This window comes from Perca fluviatilis, chromosome 5 (assembly GCF_010015445.1).
Source record: "Perca fluviatilis chromosome 5, GENO_Pfluv_1.0, whole genome shotgun sequence".
Classification (NCBI taxonomy): domain Eukaryota; kingdom Metazoa; phylum Chordata; class Actinopteri; order Perciformes; family Percidae; genus Perca; species Perca fluviatilis.
The window spans coordinates 8,571,768-8,587,763 of record NC_053116.1 but is presented as its reverse complement, the minus strand read 5'-3'; the positions used below and the strand labels follow the sequence as shown (position 1 = coordinate 8,587,763).

Sequence of the window (15,996 nt, the reverse complement as noted above, 5' to 3'; positions counted from 1 at the left end):
TGAACTGTAAGGGTTTCGTTAGCTGCGACTGTCCCTTCAATCCTATGTGTACAGATTGCGGCTAGTTAGCTTCATTTTGGTCATAATTCGAGTATATTTACAGTTTGAATTTCGTCACGCCACTTATACAACATCTAACTAAATGTTTTATAAAGCTAACAACGGTGTCCGCTTTCAAGTTAATGAATATTTGTGAACTGTAAGGGTTTTGTTAGCTGCAACTGTCCCTTAAATCCTATGTGTACAGATTGCAGCTAGTTAGCTTCACTTTCGGCATAATTCGAGTATATTTACAGTTTGAATTTCGTCACGCCACATATACAACATCTAACTAAATGTCTTATAAATATAAAACAGTGTCCGATTTCAAGTTAGTTCTATGTATGTCCTAGTTACCCACTAAACTAAAGTCATTATTCAACTATGACAAGGTAAAATATGTTTTGCATTCTATCACCCCTTTAAATATAGCATATAGCTGACTGTGTGAGACATATGGCATATCCGAAATCCATACTACATACTTATTCTTTACAGTTTATACATTCATTCTGTCGCAGTGTACTGTTGTAAAAGAAAACGAATTACCGCCAAAGTCTCAATATTCTTTTTCACTGATCAAGTCCTTGCTGTTCTTGACATGACATTTCTACTGTGCTGAAACTTTTTGACTTAATCAACTGTTAGTGTATCCTGATTTAATTACGTAAGTAGGTCTGCCTTTGGCTGTTTGAGCCGAACCAAAATTACAGGTGTGAAACCTCCCCCCGGGCCAAACTGAAATTTGGTCTGACCAAAAGAGGTAGCCTCGGTTTGTTTCTTTTGTGAAAGCATTTATTGGATAGTTTGGACTTTCGGACCTGGCAGGCTATAAGACCATGGAAGCTCCTTTAAGGAATAGCTCAGTGCTTAGTTTTGTACGTGAGAGAGTGTGACACTAAGGGCCCTATCTTGCACTCAGCGCAATTGCCTTTGTACACCGACGCATGTATCGTTCTCATTTTGCACCCGACGCACAGTGGACTTTTCCCTCCACAGACGCACGTCGGTAAATTAGGGAATGCATTTGCGCTCCTGGGGCATTTCAGCGAAAAGAGGAGGCATGTTCCCTAGTGCTATTTTGCAGTTTCAGAAAACAATTCCGCCACTGACCAGGAAAAACCTGGTCTAAAGTCAGTGGCGCTAGTCTAAAGTCAGTAGCGCATTATTCAGATGCTATTTTAGGGGCGCATGATTGGCCACAATGTAGCGTGTGCACAACACTTTGCTTCCCTCATCTACAAGGACGCAGCAGTTCCCATTTTTGCAAACCATACATAATTACAAGAAAAAATATAATAGATTTGCGTCGGGTGCAAGAGTCATTTATCCCGCCGGTATAATAGCAACAGCGCCCGAGATCCGCCCACAAAGCTACTTGTGTTTCACGTTTGATACTTGCGTTTCAGATCGTTAAAATAGAGCCCTTAATGCGCTCAGAGCAAACAGCTGTTGTCTATCAGAGCAGAGCAGTTAACTTGTTAAGCGGTAGTAAATTTACAGTGTAGGTTTCAGTTTGTCTCTGGATAAATGCTGCAGTTCCTCAAACCTAGGGCTGTGTATTGGCAAGAATCTGGCGATACGATACGTATCACGATACATGGGTCACGATTCAATATATTGCAATATATTTCGATATCGTAAGGCGATATTTTGGGATTTATTAAGTATAATTTTAGAAGAACTAATATTTAAAAAAAGACAATGTGCATAAAAGTCAAAGTAGTACACAGAAAATCTAGTGTTTCCTCTATGTTGATTTGACTGTGGTGGACCCCCACGGAAACATTTCTTCCCCCCAGTATCAGAAATAGGGCTGCATTGTTAAGAGTGCATGTCGGAGGACGTTTGTATTTTAGGTGCATTATTTACATGCTGAAGTAGTTACACTGCATTAAGATAATGTAATTAATAGTGGACCTGCCGCCACTGCTAAAAAAAATCCTAAGGAAACACTGAAATCAAACTGCCAGTTTGGGATTGTGGTTCACAGGTGAGCTAATTTTGATATGCCAAAAAGTAGGCCAAAGTTCGGCCTACATTGTTAGCTTCTAGCAAAAAGTCAGGCACTGCTAGGCACTGTTAGGCAAGGACACTAGCCATTTAGCGGTAGGGTGTTTTAACACAACATAAACATGAACCACTGTCTTACATGAATATTTTTGCACGTAAACTAAAAAAAAAAAATCTATATTGCGTTTTTGAAAATCGATACAGTATTGTAAAATAAAAGATTTTTTCTTACACCCCGTACTCAAACCCCAAGTAAAGTTCCCCTGTCTTGCTTCTCAACAACGCAAGAAAACAAAAAGACGGGGAGAGCAGCAGTCAGTTGGAAAAACTGAAGCAGAGAGAGGATACGAGAGGACGGGGGAAGAGTGTCTACAAACCAATCAATTACAACTGTCGGGAGACGCAGCTCACATATGTGATGACGACAGGACGTAGTTTTGTCAAGGATAGTTTGCATATAGTTATGCAGATAGTTAGCTTGCATAACTGCAGTGTGAAACAAAAACTTACTTAAAAAAATAAAAAAATAAATAAATTTTAAAAAAGGAACCTTGGTCTGGACTTTCAGGTGTGAAAGCCCCCTTAGCCTAGTGTCAAAAGGAAGTAATTCACTATGATCACCGAGTGAGACCTTTTCTTCAAAGCCCAAGTTGGCTCCAGCAAGAATTCACACCTTACCTAATCAAAAGAAATGTTCATTAGTTTGAGCCTTGTGAACTTCTGTCCCCACTGCACAGTGAATAAAACTCATCTGAACCAGCCACTGAATTGGACCAGAGAGAACTTTTTGTTCCACGCTGTTCAAGCGGTCAGTATAGAAAAAATGATTTGACTGTACCATTTTATACCAACAGGAAATTCTACTATAGAACATCGGATGTCAATCAAATGACGACTTTGTAATATTGTGAGAGCTGAACTCAAACCAGACAGCATGCATAATACTAAATATGGTTTGTCCTAAGATTTACAAGATTTCTTCTCCTCTTTCTGAAGCCAAATGACCATGTACTATATGTATATACATTTTCCCAGCTGTGAACAACTCCATTTCTTTGTACTCTGTATTGCATTGTGGGAGAGGAGTTTGCATCAAACGGTCTGGTTTAAGTATACTTCACTTTCAAAGTGTGAAATCACTTGAGGCAATTTATCAGACTTTGGGCAACTCCCTCTGGAGCCATAAAAAGGCTTTTCTAGAACTTTCTTCACATATGCATCACCAGGGTTTCCCCTGCCATTATAAGGTTTAGGTGCAGCACCCGAGCCGCTTTGGGAAGCACCTAAGCCGAATGAATGTAACTGAAAGACCTTTCTCAGATCTAATGATTGTAGTTGGACTTCTTTAGCTTTAAGTTTTGTCCTTAAGCTTTTTGAGTGTTATTTATTTATGTGCTCTAGCTTTTCCAACATATAGGCACATATATGGTGATAAAACCAGTCCACAGTAATGTGAAAAAGAGACGCAAAACTACCACCCAGGGACCTGACCACAGAGATCTAAAACAACCCCAAAGAAAACAAAAATGAACAAAAAGAGACGCAACTGGCTACAAAAAGACAAAAATCCACAGAGATAAAATCACACAGATACATAAATGTATGGGGAAAATGCATTTTTTTAAATTGAAAAACTTTGAGGAAGGACGCCTAAACCCACCGTCAAATACGCTCCCCTAAGTCTTCCACAAAGCTAGAGAAAACACTGTGTTCCCCAACACCTATAAAACAGACTTTGATGTGGATGACTGATCAGTGGAGTTCCCCTTTCAAAAATATTTTAGCCATGGACATAAGACTCATAACACTTCTTATTTTATTTAGTAAGCAACTCAATAAACCACCTTAGCGGTGAATGAATCACTCCTTCACTTGACCTTAATAATAACTATCAAGACTTTTGTATAACATGTAGTTCAAAGTTCTAGCCTACTCCTTTTTTTGAGTTTGTTCCCTGGGACTTCTTGTGTGATTAATAATATTGTACAATAATCATTTTAATAATAAATAACTGGAAAAAAGACCGTCTTCTGAGCATAGAGACAAAAAGTGCATTGTTAATAGTTTTCACAAAACATCTGATTGGGCTTAAGAAAGCATAGGCTGAATGCTTACATGTGAAGCACCTGACTTCTCAATACATAGTAGAATGTAACTCAGATACAAGTGGTGTCGACAAAGCATATTAACCTCCATCTGAGTTGTTTTACCGCACTCAAGAGGGGGAAAAAAAAGAAAAAAACAGTGCTAAATGTTAGCCATTGCAGGGCTCCAGACTAACTTTTTTCACTAGGAGCACAGTGGCCCCCAACTGAAAGTTTTAGGGGCACAACCAGAAAATTTAGGGGCACACACCGTAAATCAACATACTAACCAAATATTCAAATTTCTACTAATTTCCACTTTATTACTAATAAACACTTTGATAATAGAAATTACAATGTGCCGTTTCAAATTTAGTTTCATATTTTATTGTGCACTTTTGAAGATGCAACATAAAAAAGGTAAACTGACAGCACCATCGCTGTCATGACAGTACAAATATTTAAAAAATATACCAGCTCTAGTCTCCAGTCTATAATTACAATGATTGAATTCATTAATTATTCATTTCTTACTCACTGTAACTTGTATTCTTTATTCTTTTATTCTTGCATTTGTATATTATTCTTTTTTATTTTCATCATGGCCGTTTTTAATTGCTCTTTACAGTTTCAAGTAAAGGACTTTGAATTGCCTTGTTGCTGAAAGGTGCTGTAGAAATCAAGCTGCCTTGCATAACAGCCTCAGCCTGTCAGTCAGTCAGTTCCCAGGGCAGATAAACCACTGTTGTGCCTGCTTGTCTCACAGGAAGTATAACATCAACAGCACCGCGAGCGCTTTCGCCTCGCCGTTATCATATCGCAGCAAACGCTGTCTGCGTGAAGTTTTGAACAACTGTAACCACACTTGCAACCACTTTGTTGGCACCTCTGTGACCAACTGTGACTTGTTTTGAACAACGCGCGCTCGCGCACGCCAGAGCTCCGCTCTCTGTCATATGTGGAGAGGACAGATAAGCTTGCACTTACGAGCTCTCAGGTACCAAAATTTCCACGTTTAATGTGTAAAAAAAAGGGGGCAAATTTACTGGTCGCACACATGCGACTGGATGTAAAATTCAGTCTCACACTCTCAAATTTTGGTCGCAAAATGCGACCATTTGGTCGCAGTCTGGAGCCCTGCATTGGCTGAAGTGAAGTTATCAATGCAAGCCAATGTACTCCGACTCAAAGTTCATCCACAGACAAAGAATGGGGACAATACATTGATTACTTAGAAACTAAGTTACCAGACCTCTGTGCACTTTGATAAAGAAACATTGTTCTGACCGCAGTATAAAACAAATCAAATGTTTTTACCCCCCTAATTTCCGTTGTGTATGTGTGTGGATGGGAGAAGTGGGATGAGATCTTTTACTTTTTTTCTCAAGACAAACATGAATAAAAAAAAAAAAACTTGTAGTTTGGTTTAAATGCATTAGACCTGTTAGCACCCAGAGATGGGGACTTGAGCCTGAGACTCGAGTCGCACTCAAGTCGCACAAACAGTGACTTCAGACTTGACTTGCGACTCGACCAAAAGACTTTACTTGGACTCGAGCGTCGTCAACAACCTGTTTTCATGCAGTTATTGCTTTTTAAATCAAAATGTATTCATGTATTTCTATTTTCTTGTATTGGCACATATACGTTGGGGAAACGTAGGATAAGCTGTATGTCCCCTGCCCTTTGCCATAATGTGCAACGTAACGCATGCACTACGCCTATGTGCGTGTACTCCAAAAATCCATTGACGATGACGATGGTGTGTACTCCAAAAATCCATTGACGATGACGATGGCGTGTACTCCAAAAATCCATTGACGATGGCGACACCAAGTCCTCCCGGAATTGTTCCTTTTGTCATTAGTTTTGTAAACAGTGGCAGTAAGCAAAGAGCTACATGCAAGGTGTGTGGCAGCAAGATAAATGATGCCGGATCAACGTCGAACTTCATCAGGCATCTTAAAAACGCACCCAGATACGTCAGTCACTTGCTAATGTGAAAGAGATTTTAAATTTAGCATATATCATCACAGGCAACAAGCTAATGTTGGGAACAGGCAAATTGTATCTTTATAGTTGTATCCATATGATGTGACAGACTTAGGTTAATATTTCACCAGGTCCGAGGGCTAGAGGGATGTGTTAAAAGGAGAACTCTGGGCAATTTTTACGTTAATCTTGATCGCTATACGTATGTGAGTACTGTCGATAGCAAAAGAAAACGAGCCGAATCGGTGCTAGCAACACGGAGCTGCTGCAGCTAATGCCGAGAGCTCCCACTTAGCTAAAACAGCAGTTATGGGGGCATAAGATAAAGAGTGACTTTGTGCCTCTTAACAGACACAAAATGCAATTAAAATGTCTGTGCAACATGAACAGGGACCTTACATGACAACAAGATGCGTTTAGCAACTTAGCCATTGTTTAAATTCAACTACCCTGTTAGCTGCCGTCTGGGTTGAGGGAGTGTGTTCAGCCAGGCTTCGGTAATAATCATCAAGCAGCAGTTCCGTGTTTATTTGTAGCATATATATCCATTTTGTGTGCGATCCATCTGGCGTTGGTGAATAGGAGTCTCGGCAGTGGCGAACTGTGTGTTAGTTGCCTTAGCCGGGCTAGTAGGCCCAACCGGCATCCTTCTACTTCCTCCCCGCCTTCCTCACCTGCCGCAGCCGACAACAATCCACGGGCTCCCGCTGGTCTGGTGGATGTCCTCGAGGGGACAGTTCATTCTTTTGCGGTGAAAAATTTGAAGTTTATTCCCCCCTCCAAAAAAGGTAATTGAGCACTGTAGTGGTTATGATCATATCAGTGACTATGTAACTACATGGAAACGGGCCAAATGATGCCGGTTTCTTGTACAGTAATAGCTTACTGAAGGCTAGCTCTAGCTCCATAGTTGCGTTACTCCAAGCTTCTTCCCTTGTGAACACCTCTGCTCTTCACACACTACGCTCCAACCTGCACACTGTTTACCTTTTTCCTGCTACAACTGAATTCCCAAGGAACTTCAGCGCGAGACTACAGCTAGCTGTCTGTAACACTATTTTACTGTACTGTACATAGTCACTTATATGGTCATAACCACTACAGTGCTCAATTACCTATTTTTGAGGGTGAAATAAAATACAATTTTTCACCGCAAAGGCATGAACGGTCTTCTGGAGGACATCCACCAGACCAGCGGGCTCGTTGGATTGTTGTTGGCCGCGGTAAGCGAGGAGGGCGGGGAGGGCGGGGAGGAAGCAGAAGCAAGGATGCCGGCGAGGCCTGCTAGCACAGCTAAAGAAAAACAACAATCGACACTGACAAGATTCCTATTCACCAACGCCAGATGGATCACACACAAAATGGATATATATGCTACAAATACACACGGAACTGCTTCGTGATGATTATTACCGAAGCCTGGCTGAACACACTAACTCATCCCAGACGGCAGCTAGCAGGGTAGGTGAATTTAAACAATGGCTAAGTTGCTAAACGCATCTTGTTGTCATGTAAGGTCCCTGTTTATGTTAAACAGACATTTTAATTGCATTTTGTGTGGCACAAAGGCACTCTTTATCTTATGCCCCAATAACTGCCGTTTTAACTAAATGGGAGCTCTGGACATCAGCTGCAGCAGCTCCGTGTTGCTAGCACCGATTCGGCTCGTTTTATTTTTGCTATCGACAGTACTCGCATATGTATAGTGATCAAGATTAATGTAAAAATTGCCCGGAGTTCTCCTTTAAGTAGCAGAAGATTAGACTAGGCTATGCGATGTCCCAGGGCTTGACATTAACTTTTTGAGGCACTTGTCCTTTGGACAAGTACATTTACGTTTCACTTGTCCATGCACAAAAGTCACTTGTCCGGGTAAAGATTCATCATTTTATAAAAACAAAATTGTTTTGCTAATGCAGAATTCGAACAAACCGTTGAAAGCATCCAAACACCATCAGCATTAATAAAATTCAGTTGAAACAGTAGAAACAAACGTGTCCCAACAATAGATTTCCCCTTCAACAACAAAAAAGGATTCTCCAGTCTCCATAATACTTTGCACGCCAGTGTGCAGAAGTTAATATATTGAGATTCTAAGTCAATATTTTAAAGTTTGTCATTACTTTCAGATTCCTAGTCAATATTCTGAGTTACTAAGACAATATATTGAGATACTAAGTCGATACTTTGAGATGGTGAGTCAATTTATTGAGATTGTAAGTCAATATTTTAAATGTTCTCATTGCTTTGAGATTCTTAGTCAATATTTTGAGATATTAAGTCAATATATTGAGATACTAAGTCAATATTTTGACCAGAGGTAGTGGTAACTTAAACTTAAACTATATCTAAAATAGTTTTGTAGACATAACAATGGATTTTGCCACTAAATGTTGGTGTTAACTTATATATATTTTTAAATTTTTTTTTAAATACAATTTCACTAATTTCTACCCAGCAGAGGCTGATTTACCGAAGGGATCCTTTAAAAGGTCTAGCTACCTTACAGTTGATTATTACCGGATATTTAATCCGCATATTATTTTTTTCAAAAAGAGCACAAAAAATGAACGGCTTGTTTATTGCTAAGGCAAAATTAAATGATTTATTAAAAATGTAACTTATTTCACCAGTAAGTTCCTGTTAAACGACAAAAACGACCACTGGATGGGAAAAGGATATTTTACAGAAACTGAATGCAGCACGAGGATGGCGAGGCAAATTACAAGTGAACGCAACATCTGTGTTTTTCCGACAGCAGCTGCCCACTGTCATACGTTCCTCTCCAGTGAAATACAGACAGACAAACTTTTACACCGTTAGCTGTCAGCATTTTAACCGCGTTTACTCTAGCTGCTAGTTAACTGTAAGCTAACGTTACCTGCTGCCAAGTGTAGTGTTAACTAGCATGACATGCAGTGATGTTTAGGTTGCCTCTAACATCAGTTTTCGGAGCATCAAAGAGAAGTGCAGGCATTTCAGTGGCACCGAAATCCGCGTTGCAATTCGGTCCGGTAGATAATGGTCGTTAAGGCACCGGTGCCGTATTAGCACTGGGTCTCTTGTTTTCTGTCAACGATGTGGCGAGGAGGTAACGTTAAGGCGTGAATGAGCTGAACAGCAGGCTGGGTCTAACGTTTGCAGCCCGTTGCCCGGCTACCGCTGGGTCCGCTGCCCGGGATTGCGGGGGAAAAAAAATTATCGTTTCAAATCAGTAACAGACGTTATGAGTGGCACATAACGTGAAGTAACATGGCATTTTATTTTGTTTTGAGTTTTAACTTGTCCAGTGGGGCAAGTAAATTTCTCTTCCACTTGCCCTACAAAAAAATCCACTTGTCCCGGACAAGCCTTAATGTCGAGCCCTGAGTCCGATACTAAAATGTTGAAAAATACAGTTATTAAATTGAAACAGAGTTCTTAATTTGTGTTTCTTCAGATTGCAGTAGACCCCATAAAGTTGTCCTACAACTGATTTTGATACTGTACTGTATGGATGGTAGCTACAGGACATGCTTTGAATTCATAAGATTTAACAATACAGTATTAAGGACAGATCAGATGGCCAGAGACTTGAGACTTGCCTTTGACTCAAGCTCAAAGACTTGAGACTCAACTTGGACTTCCAAAAAATGACTTGTGAACATCTCTGGTATCACCCCTTTAATATTTCTGCGTAATTGTGCAATCCGTAAATTTGTAAAATCATATCCAGATGGCGTTTGGTGCAGAATAGCAGAAAAGTTGGAACGGGGGAAAAATGAGAGGGGAGGAGTGTTTAGAGAGTAACTCCACATAGTTACATTTGTTTGCATTTATAAGGCAAGAACAAGCAAAATGGTTTAGTCAGGGACATAGTTATACATTTACCTCACCAGCAGCTCAGCAGGACTGTTCATTGATAACATCCAACACTGGATTCTCTTGGTTTGAGGGAGAAGTCACAGAGTCTGAGGCTGCAGAGGTGAGAAGCTATTTTACTACCAAACGGCGTGTTGCTTCGCAGGGTACAAAATTAACTTTTTGTCCACCAGCCAAATAGCTAGTGATAGTTCAAATTTTACCAGCCACTCAATAGACTACCATTGTTTTTTTGGGCTGGTGCGTGAAGCAAATCTACTGCTTGTACCAGCATTTGGCTAGTGGATGTTGCTAATTTTGTACCCTGGCTGCATGGGTTTTCAGTTTTTACCTTTCTATGGACAAGGGTTTTTTATCTTAAGTTTGTTCAGAGGCATTTCAGCACAGTAAGGTCATTACATAAGCATGCCTGCAGAACAGCGTTACAGACTTAGCATCTTTGCTGTAACAACTGCTGCTAAGAAAGACTTTACTTGCGTAGAAAGATTAAAAGCCACAAATGGAAATTTGTTTTCAAAGCTTTCATGCCCCATTTCACTTGACATTTAATCTCAAACAGTCTACAGTACATCTATGGTTTTCCTGTATCCTGTGTACTACATTTTGCAATGGCTGTGCCCTTAATTAGAGTTTAAGATGTGGTGACTACTTGCTGACAAACCATGTCGACAAGACTTTCAGACCAGATGAATCACTGATTACATTCTGGTACTGCAATGTTTGTTATGTTACATCTGTTGGCTTTTACTTTAGTCTAATACTTATAGTCTAACAATTAGAATATTTTACATTTAATAACATGCATACTGTAAAGACTTTGCAACACAACTTCATGCTTAGATAGAACAGGGCACTGATGCATGACAGTTCCATGTTTCATCTCTACAAGGACTTTGACTTGGTTAATTGGTACTAAACATTACTTAACAGTTCCAGGAAAAATAACAGATTGAGACACTGGACAAAGAGCAACATGTAGCAGATGGTCCAGATTTAGAAAAGACAATGCATACTGTTTGGCAGAAGACTAAACATAAATACGGCAAACACTGATTAAAAGCCAAAACAAATTTGTAGATGTAGAGTAGTTGTAAACATTTTAGAATGCCATGAGTCATTGGCAGGGCAAAAAAAAACATGAAACATGAACCTCATCAGGCATTTGCACAAGCAAAAATATTGATTTTCTTTTGAAGTCACCCCTGAAAGGTTTAAAACAGACACACATAGTTCACGTTTGTCAAATGTTTGCCAAAGAGCCTATTGTCATACTTATAAACATTGAAAGGGAAGCAAGAAAAAATTATGAATTTGACAAAAACAAAATGACTGAACACTTCGTCAGCAATAATTTAATTACAGTAATTTGTCACCTTTATTGAAAGTCCACTAATCAATTATTTTTATATTATCAATTAATCAAAGTGAGATATAACCCAACTCTGCAGCTCTACCGGGCTCTTGTGTTCATTGGTTTGTTTCCAGCAATGGGAAAAAGTTGTTTAAGGCCAAATCTCTTAAAGGACAATTCTGGCGCAAAACGAACCTAGGGGTTATTAACTGATGTGTGCCTACTCTGTCGCTCTTTGGGACATGTTTTCATGCTAATCGAATGAGTTTGGAGCTTTGCCGGACCGCTGGTTAGCTTACAATGCTAGTATTTGGGGCATAGGGACACTCAAATTAAATCGTTATCTAATACCACTAAAAAGGCTCGAAATATCACCACATGTTAACGTTAGCATAATGAGGGTCCCTAAATGTGAACAGAAGCATTGACAACATTGTAAGTGTACAGATAGTTTATTAAAAAGATAGAATATAAAGACAGTCGCGTTCATGTTTACTTGCGGGAGCCATCTTGGAAACCAGTCATGACTAGTCGAACGCCTAAAACGTGGAATCTCCATAGACAGTATGGGAATTTGCACGGTGCTCATTTTTCGACTAGTCATGACTGGTTTCAAGTCTTCCGCGCAATCTTCTTTTAATAAACTATCTGACACACACTGTTTCAATGGTTTCCGATCCAAAGCGACAGAGTAGGCACACACCTTTAAGAGATTTGGCCGAGACCATAGCACTTTCCAACTCTAATAGCTCAGAATCTGTGTGCTTAAACAGCTTTTTCCCACTGCTGGAAACAAACCAATGAACCCGGTAGAGCTGCAGAGTTGGGTTATATCTCACTTTGATTAATTGATAATATAAAAATAATTGATTAGTGGACTTTCAATAAAAGGTGACAAATTACTGTAATTAAATTATTGCTGACGTGTTCAGTCATTTTGTTTTTGTCAAATTCATAATTTTTTCTTGCTTCCCTTTCAATGTTTATAAGTATGACAATAGGCTCTTTGGCAAACATTTGACAAACGTGAACTATGTGCGTCTGTTTTAAACCTTTCAGAGGTGTTCAGTTAATAACCCCTAGGTTTTTTTTCATACTTCATGGAACTTAGTTTGAAGACAATGCAGCATCTGCTGTTCGTTTTGGGTGGGATTTTTCTGTTTTTTTTGTGTGTGTGTACAGTATATATACTTTTTCTGGTGTGTCTGTTAAACTCAACAATCAAAACAAAAAAATAAAAAAATAAAGTATACAGGTTCTGATAAAACCGCTGTTTGCTACCTACCTAGCACCAAATTGCAGAAAAAGTTAGTTACTAGCTATAGTTAAAAATCTAGAAAGATATTTTTTCCTCAGACGTTGCTGGAGACCAAAACAACAAAACAGTTTTACAGCAGCATTAATTAATTTCTTTTTGTCCACTCAGTAATTCTGTGTGGGTTCATCACTATGAGCCCCTTTTACATTACATCTAGTAATTTGACCTGTTGACAATCAAGAAAACTCTTTGTCATAATGCTTATTTCCACCTTATTCCTGGCCGCATGATACCTTGAGTGAAATATAGGCATGTATTTTGTTTATTTCTTTAACTGAACTGGCATCTGCAAGACTCCCCTTGTCTTAGAGATTTATTGAAAATAAACCCAGCCTCTCACACTAAATGAGTTTAGTGCAGTTTAAGAGTGTATATTATATTAACAATTGTAAGGTGGCCAAAAACAACTCCAAATGACTGCTGATGTTGCTCCATGTGTGCTAGGTGTATACTGTAAATGGTCGTTTGCTGACACGTTAAAAACTTTTTAAGATGATAATATGCAGAGTTCTACTGCAGCTTGAGCACTATGTGAATGCAAATATTTGTTGAGCAAAGTTCTGTTTCTCTTCTACAGTGATGGGGTCATATCCAGCCCTTGTGTTCGTGCTGCTGTTTTCAGCTACTCTGTCCTCCAGCTGTGATGGTGGAAAAGTTCTGGTTTACCCTATAGATGGGAGCCACTGGCTTAACATGAAAATCCTGGTGGAAGCGCTTCATTCTCAGGGCCATCAAATCACTGTAGTACGTTCCTCCACCAGCTGGTACGTTTCCGAATTCTCACCCCATTACACCTCCATCACCATCACCCAGGAGCAGTCCCAAAACTTAGAGAGCCAAGACTTCATGACCTCTTTTTTGAAGAGGTCAATAGAGATCCGTCGGAATAAAGGCTCACTATGGGCGTTTCTGGACTTCTATAGCAACCTTTTCAACATGATGGGGGAGAACCAGATTGTTGTGGCAAAAATGGTCGTCAGCATCTTTGAGAATAAGACACTAATTAAGGAGCTGAAGGAAAGTAGATATGATCTTTTTCTGACTGACCCTGCATTTCCAGGCGGAGTGCTGTTGGCACACTATCTCCAGCTTCCCTTGGTTTTCAATGTGCGCTGGCTTTACAATGGAGAGGCCCACTTCGCCATTGCTCCTTCTCCTCTGTCCTACGTCCCTGAATTGTTCACTGACCACTCTGACAAGATGGACTTTTTCCAAAGAATCCATAATATTATCCATCATAGCATGCTGGTTTACATGTACCACTATGTCTCAAATCCGCCTTACCAGGATGTGTGTGATCATTACTTTGGACCCGATGTCAGCGTCATGTCTCTAATCCAGGGAGCTGATCTTTGGCTAATGCGAGTTGACTTTGCATTTGAGTTCCCTCGTCCCACAATGCCCAATGTCGTCTACATTGGAGGGTTCCAGGGTAAGCCCTCCAAGCCTCTTCCATCAGATTTAGAGGATTTTGTGCAGAGTTCCGGTGAACATGGGGTGGTCGTCATGACCCTGGGTACCCTGCTGAGCGACCTCGGCCCTGAAATATCGGAAATTATCGCCTCATCATTTGCCAATCTCCCTCAGAAGGTCGTGTGGAGACACATCGGGAAAAGACCCATCACTCTGGGAAACAACACCATGCTGGTTGAATGGCTGCCTCAAAATGACTTACTAGGTCACCCTAAAACCAAGGTTTTTGTCACGCATGGGGGTACTAATGGAATTTACGAGGCCATCTACCACGGTGTCCCAGTTCTGGGCATTCCTCTCATCTTTGACCAGTATGACAACATGGTGCGTCTGAAGTCACGGGGAGTAGCTGAGATTGCTGAAGTGACAACCTTGGATGTTGAGTCTCTGACAAGTACTCTGAAGAATATTATAGACCCAGAAAAGCCATACAAACAGAATATGCTCAAACTGTCACGGCTTCATCATGACAAACCAATGAAACCCCTAGACAGTGCCATTTTCTGGATCGAGTTCGTCATGAGGCACAAGGGAGCAGCACATCTGCGCACTGAGTCATATAAGTTGCCATGGCACACCTATCACTGTCTCGATGTGATGGCAGTCTTTGCAGGACTTGGTTTGCTGATCATCGCATTAGTTTGGGTTTTCTGTAGATGTATCATTGGATGTTTGATAAGGACCAAGAAGTCCATATCAAAGTCCAAGAATGAATAGATAACCTCACAATGAAGCAACCTGGAGACTGTTGAAACGAGTGAGGTCAGAATTAAATAGGATTTATTGCCAAGTAACACATACAAGGAATTTGCCTTGTGGTTGGTGCATGCATAAACATATTAAAAGGAAATAAAGAATAAATGTAAAAGACAGAATAACCTAATCTCTCTGCTGAACTGTCTTTTTGCAACAACAAAAAAATGTGATTTTTTTGCATATTTTACATACTGATGTACGGTGATTAAACTGTATCATGATATAGTTTTACAATGTTATGTCATTTCTTGCCCTTTCTCTTAATTATCATTAGTATGTTGCAATAGGCCTTGCAGACATTTAGACTTTTCATGTTATCGGTCTCCTGGATTACTAATCAGTGGTATCTGCCCTTAAAAAAGAAATTAAAACATACTGGTCGATCCCTAAAGGCAATATAATGAAGAGATGATTAATTATATTATTATAAGTCTTAGAGGGGGCACAATTGGAATTGTTATGGGAGCCATTTACTGAATTATTTTTCCACAGAATTCCTTTTGCAATTCCTTTTTACAATTACTTAAGTTTTGTATGGGATTCAGGTCTGGAGAAAGTGCAGGCCACTCCATTTGATGTACCCCAGCCTCCAGCAGCCGTTCCCTAATGATGCGACCTCGATGAGCTGGAGCATTGTCGTCCATGAAGATGAAATTAGGCCTGTGTTGTTCATGCAGGGGCACAATGACTGGATTAATGATGTTATTCATGTAGTACGGGCTTTTTACTGTACCATTCAGAAAGTGTAGGACAGCTCTGTATTGACTAGACACACCTGCCCATACCAATGGGTGTCCACTTCTATGCCTTTCTGTGACTCTTCCAGTCTCTCTGCATCTCTGTTGCAACCTGCTAATGACACTCTGTGACACTCTAAGCTCAGTGGCCACTTCCGTCTGAGAACATCCTGTTTGAGACCTCGAATGGCAAGGTACTGTTGATCAATTGTTAGGTGTCGTCTTCGTCTCAGGATGTCAAAATGTGAACAGCATGATGAAGAGGACTGTTTAAATACCAATTCTAATTGAACCAGGAAACGTATTGGTCGATTCATGGATCAAACACCGCTTGTGAATTTTGCCTTGTTAAAGAACAGAGAGTTGGGCAGA

At 40.0% G+C, this 15,996-nt stretch overlaps 2 protein-coding genes across 3 annotated transcripts in view; one reads left to right on the top strand and one right to left on the bottom strand.

Annotated features, from left to right (window-relative positions):
* The window catches only part of LOC120559284 (6-phosphofructo-2-kinase/fructose-2,6-bisphosphatase-like), a 43,706-nt gene that overhangs the window by 17,995 nt on the left and 9,715 nt on the right, over positions 1-15,996 (bottom strand). The window lies entirely within an intron of this gene.
* On the top strand, positions 9,988-15,085 carry LOC120559283 (UDP-glucuronosyltransferase 2B20-like). The gene is made up of 2 exons (XM_039800902.1): positions 9,988-10,092; positions 13,236-15,085. The coding sequence occupies exon 2, from the start codon at positions 13,238-13,240 to the stop codon at positions 14,846-14,848; it is 1,611 nt and encodes a 536-aa protein (XP_039656836.1). The 5' UTR covers positions 9,988-10,092; positions 13,236-13,237; the 3' UTR covers positions 14,849-15,085.